We start from the raw sequence: 6,000 nt of genomic DNA on the forward strand, positions 1-6,000 counted from the left end.
TCAATCACAAAGTCAATCCTCTTTGAAAACCTTTTGTTTATCAAAGTTGATACACATTATAATTAGCATTAAATGCCATTACTGTGATCAATACGAAACCATATACGTAAGCTGTACAATTTATTAAGTACCTAAGCAAAAGACACCTGGAAAAAATGAATTTAAATAAGCAATCATCGTGAAAGAAGGAAATTTCAATTCACATTTATTTTCCCATTTGGTTACCTTAGTAAATAGACGCTGCTGTTTTGCTATAAATATTGTTATTATAAATTGTAAACTTATAAATTATTATTTTCAAAAGCTTACAAGTTACTAAATATTAAATATCATTTGAGGTTATTATTTATATATGTGATTGTTATTTTAGGATTATTTACCTCTGGATGAAGCGAAACAGGATGATGGAGGATATCTGTCTCCAAATCCCCCTCTAAGTTCTTGGAATCCTGGTAAGAGCGTAAATTTTATTAATTTTATTCCTTTTTTTGTTTTACTAGACTAAATTATTATATAGCAACAGTTTTTGAATTAGCTATACAGGGATCTCCTGTTTTACGCGGGGGGGATGCGTTCCAAAAACCCCGTAAAGCGAATTTTCGCGTTAAACGGGGAATATCAATCAGTTATTGTTTTTTTTTTCCTATTTTTTAAAGACAGAGAGCGTTATTGATTATTATTTACGTGTTGTTTTGTTTTAAATTCTTCGATCCACACAATTAACAATTTTTCCAACTCTCGGATTGTTTCACTCTGAGACTGGATGACATTTCTGTTCTGAGATTAACATTTTCACCCACTTCTTTAATTTTCTCCTTAAAAAGTTTATTAAATATCAGTTGCGTCTCCTCTAACAATAATATATTTAATCGATATTTTTTTACTATCATTAATATCAAATATTGCTTTCCCATAAAATTCAGTTATATGCAACTGGTTAAAATTCGGTCACAATTTATTTGTAAATTATGTTTAATTTAAAGTGGGTAGAGCTGAAGCGGTCTCTTTATTTCTTGTGCTTGATTAGATACCGAAGAAGTTTGGAAAGAGTGTATACTGACTGTGCATCTCTGAATCATCATGTTTGAATCTTATGTCCATATTTATTAACTAAGAAATGAAACAAACAAAATCTTCGAACGCTGTCAAATTCCTCTCCCTCGTTTCAGCAAGCAAATCTAACATCGAAACTCTGTTTCCAGATACTTCTCACTCACTTCTATAATTAATGCGCCAAACGCCGAAAGAAACGCCATTTCTGGGCAGCACGCAAACGCAATCAACATAATTTGTAGCTTAAAAAAGAAACAAAGCATATCCCATGGAATCTTCTCTGTAATATAATAAGACTTACTACTTCATTATCGAGAAACTTATATTTTTCTTATATTTTAATTTCTTCACCAGAAGGAAGATTGACTGATAAAATAATTAGGAAATGCAACCAGATTTTTCTCAGAAACTCTCACAAGAACTTTCGGAGCATCCTAAGAAAAAAATACTAACTTCTATGTTTAAATGTTTTAAAAGCAGATGACAGACATGCTCGACATGTTTACTATGCTAACCTGGAAGCATAACTTTGCGAAACGTTTATTTACGTAAAAAAACGTGTTTCGAATCTTCCTTCTGATAAATATGCCCTCCACCAATTAGTTTATTATTGGAATAATTACTTAACTTTGCTGTTCAAAGTTTAAAAACTGACTTATTATGATTGACGATGTTACCATCTTAACAGAATAAGATAAATATTTGTTTATAAAGGGCTTAATTAATCAGATCATCCGGATCATAGATACTGAAAATTTAGGTTTTATCAACTGTTATTTAACCCTTAAAAAATCAGTTTTCGGCATCTACTCAAATTCGTGATTAAGATGTCACTTCAATCGCTCAAACGTACTTCACTTAAAATTAAACGGCAGTTCTTTGATCTAAATAACGAAGAATCATCTTCAAGTCAACACGAAGAACAAACATTCTTTTTCACTATGGCCTACTCTTAACATGCTGGTCCACTTGATATGCAACCATTTCTGATATAGCTCTAAACATGTCAAAACAAGTCCGGACATGCATCACTTCAACTTAACGCATCCAAGTCATCAATAAAATCGTTCTCATCTACTTTATAGCAATGCATTTCATGATGAAAGCAATAAACGTATGTATCTAATAATGATTCTAAAGTATTTTCTGCGGGTTATAAAAATGTTTTGTTTTATTCTAATCCTATCATACTTTGTATTTCTTGACAACATTTGCCATCTTTGTTCTTTTTTTTCTCTTTTAATAAATTCAGCTGATGTCCTAGAAGGGAAGACTCAGAAATCTGCTAAAATGTCTCCTACATCTCCGAACAGTTCAGATTCTCAAGACACTCAATCACGAAGTCCAGATTACGAAAACACTCGATTACTGCCAACAGTAAATGAAAATGAACGGAAGTAGTGGACTGTTCAAGTATGGTGGACAACAGTTTTTGCATACGGAGGTCACGTTTCACCACGAGCTGAAGCTGAGATCAAAGTTAATGGAGCAGAGTGGCGGTGCATTCACATAATGGAGGCGAGAAATGTGTAAAGTATTTCTTACTGTTGTAGAATTTACGTCAGGTATATTATCTGTTTTGTATATAATGTTTATAATTTATGTTGGACCACGAGTTAAATGTTTTCGCCCCCAAGTGATAAAATGCAGTTTGAGAGACCATTATTTTCTTAATGGATAAGGGTATACGGAACATCTGTTTGTATGGTTGAGCAAGTCAGCAATGTGCAGATTGTCAATTAAGAGTTTCAATGAAACATTGCTTCCCTTTCGAAGTAAGTTCTGTAAAACGCTGACTTGATCTGTTGAAGATTTCTTATGTTTTACGACACGACCTTTTTATAACTTAATTCGTGTGTCACTTTATTTATTTAACATTCAAATACAGCGGTGAAAATATTTTGTCTTCTTTCTAGTATAAAGTTGTTAATGTCCTATGCCTACGACTGTTGAAGATGCATATTTTCTTCAAGATGTGTATATGAAAGTACAAATTGTTAAGAATTTATAAAATATCTTTCTGAGCCTCAGCAGCAATAAATGCACCGATTTTAGTATATATTAGCGTCAAGACTAATATAAAGACATTGAAGATTTGTACTATGACCACTAAAATTCACTAATGTGAACATTCACAGTTAGATAATGCTTAAGTCGAATTAAAAATTCTTATGGTACGTTTCACTGCTGATGAATGTCAACTAAACCGAAAATAGTTGTCCTTGGGATCTAAAATTAATTATCACTCAAGCAAAGACAAAAACTGCTTGAAATTAGCAACGATAATAAATATCGATTATAAGATTTATATTAAATCTCACTGCATACATTTCTGCAGATAGCAAATATTTCGGCTTCGGCTCTGAAATTGTCCAATTTAAATTCAAGGAATTGCTGTTGTTAGGTTTATATACAAACAATAACAATACTTCGCTTTGCTGTTAAAACAGCTTTTGTGATTTTCTAAATTCTTATATTGAAAAAAGTAGCAGAAGTTTAAGTTGATTGTTGTAAAAGTAAAAGTAGCTTATTTCGTTTTTTTCAGATTCAACTATTAATTCGTCATTTAAAGTGAAGTTGCTTTTGTACAGTTGTTCTCTCTCTCTCTCTGAATATTGTGTATAAGTAATCAATGCATTGACAATGCCTAAAATATAGAAGCTTCCCATAAATTCCTAAGTCTTACTATAGAGATGTCGTCCATAATTAATGTTACTTAAATAATTCTATAAATATGATTTTTTTCTTATTTCGGTAGACTTAAACTAGCTGTGAGTTTTATCAGCATAGCCTCGTCATAGTGAATTTTGTGCTGTCCTATTTTTGCTAATTCAAATTCAGATTTATAGTTACGAACGTAAAAAAATACTGTAAATAATGATTATTTTTGCTCTGTATTGAGATTAAATGCAGGCTAAACGTTAGACAATATATACTGTACGTTGTTTAACGTTTTACGTTAAAGGACACAAACAATCTCTAAACAAATAGAAAAGAGATAATTGCCGTCCTTCTAACTAACAGGGCTTTCACACAGATTAAGGATAAACCCCAATCTGGTCATGTACAGCTTTTTACGTTTGCGAACAACCTTAAATAAAAGTAGCTTTCTTTATTCTCATAAAGTTGCCCCATTACATAATGTAATATAATAAAATTATAGCAGTCATTTTTTAAATACTTGGTCGTCTTTCAACTCCGTATTTATGGCTCGTATGCTATCTTGTCATAACATTGGAAGACACCGAACTACGTTTTCAAATCAAGATTCTCTCAATCAATCAACTTCCTTATGTTCATCTTTTATGCTTTACCATTCGCGTTTTGATATGTTAAAAAATTAAAAGATTAGTTAATTGCATTGAGAAAAACATCTCTGAAGAAAATACCAATATCAAAATATCAGCAAATCTATTTCCTGATACTGATGCATTGTATGCGCGAATTATTTTAGGATTTTTATTAAGTTCTAACATAAATGTGAGACATGAAAATTCGCCTCCAAATTTGCTGATAGGTCAATAACATTAAGATGTTTTGCTTTATTTATTACGTCATTAAGTAATTCCGTATATGACGTGTTCATAAACAAGGCAAACCAGATTTTTTACTTTTACAAATATTATATACGCAAAACTAAATACGTAAAAAAAATCGGTGTTTTCTCATTACTCTTTAGAATAATCGCTCGTCATGTTTGGACTTCAAGTAACCTTTAATATCATTTCTCTAGCACATCATTCGGTTCAAGCTGAGTTATCACGTAATGGTCTTTTTTGGGGGAAAGGATGGGCGTGGTGTATTTTTTTCGTCCTTGTGAGACAATCACTTAGGCTCATCATTAGCAGGAATCTCCACTCCATCCAGACTACAAGAAAACACCGCTTAAACCGGAAGCATTTCACAATGAGCTACTAGTCGTATAGAATAAGCGCAGATTAGAGTATTGAGTTTTCTTTTACTTTTGACGGAAAAAAATAATTAACTTTTGTTTAACTAAGCTATCTCAGTTAAAGAAAAATCTGCGGCATAGTCCTTTTGTTCTTGTCAGATTGATGCAAAGAGTACATACGCAGACATGGATGTTTGATAAACACGTGCGTGAGACCCGAGGTGAAACTGCCACCTTACTTATTGGACATTTAAAATGGCTAACAAAAAAGGCCAGTTTATCCTCGAAAATTAGTAAATCGTATTATTTAACCCCCCCTCTCCACACACACGGCCCTATATGTATGACAGGTTAACAGCATTTCATAGACAACTATTCACATAACAGAACACTAAGCATGACTGTGTAACACGGGTTAAAAGACGTGCAGTGAGCCCGGGTCATATTTACGATCCCAATAGAGATCACGTGTTATTTGAATGAAGAAGTAACGCTTATTTTGTTCAGTTAGACTCAAATTATCTAAGAGAGACTGATAGATACCACCATGTTCACAATACCTGCTAACGTATGATGAAAAGCCTTCGTAATCACTCACTGCTCTATTCTCATATTTCACTGGAAGGAAGGAATGAGATACATCGAAGACTCGATCCTTCATTTTATCTGCATTCATGCCTTGGTATGCGCTACCAAATAAGGTACGAGAGGTCATGTATATTTAGCCGCTAATTGATTGCTGAATTATTTATCTACGTTCCTTATGAATGCTTCCATTGTCTAACGGGAAACTAAGTAAGGATTTTTTTTTAAGTTACGGCCGAAGCATCTATGAGTATGTCTTTTGTATGGGTGTTCTCGTTCCGAAAAAAAATCATGTCATCTCCATGAGACCCGCCAGTTCACCTTCATTGAAAGAGCTCGGGATCTTTCTTGCTCCCTAGTCCAGAGGTGAGTAAAGGTCAGAAGAGCGAGGCGATTTTCCATTTTGGAGGATAATAGCTTTTCGTTTATGCTGAAACTAGAAGGGAAGCAACGCTAAATAGTGGCTAAGA

At 33.0% G+C, this 6,000-nt stretch overlaps 1 protein-coding gene across 1 annotated transcript in view; it reads left to right on the plus strand.

Moving 5' to 3' along the window:
* LOC150096344 (proto-oncogene tyrosine-protein kinase receptor Ret-like) overlaps positions 1 to 2,454 on the plus strand; it is a 72,989-nt gene extending 70,535 nt beyond the window's left edge. The window contains exons 21-22 of the mRNA XM_090409036.1: positions 371 to 452; positions 2,306 to 2,454. Coding sequence (XP_090265162.1) covers positions 371 to 452; positions 2,306 to 2,454 — 231 coding nt within the window. The remainder of the gene's footprint in view (positions 1 to 370; positions 453 to 2,305) is intronic.
* Positions 2,455 to 6,000: the final 3,546 nt, after the last annotated feature.

Source organism: Typopeltis vanoorti, chromosome 19 (genome assembly GCF_054136105.1).
Source record: "Typopeltis vanoorti isolate ZY-2024b chromosome 19, IOZ_Tvanoo_1.0, whole genome shotgun sequence".
NCBI classification, from domain to species: domain Eukaryota; kingdom Metazoa; phylum Arthropoda; class Arachnida; order Uropygi; family Thelyphonidae; genus Typopeltis; species Typopeltis vanoorti.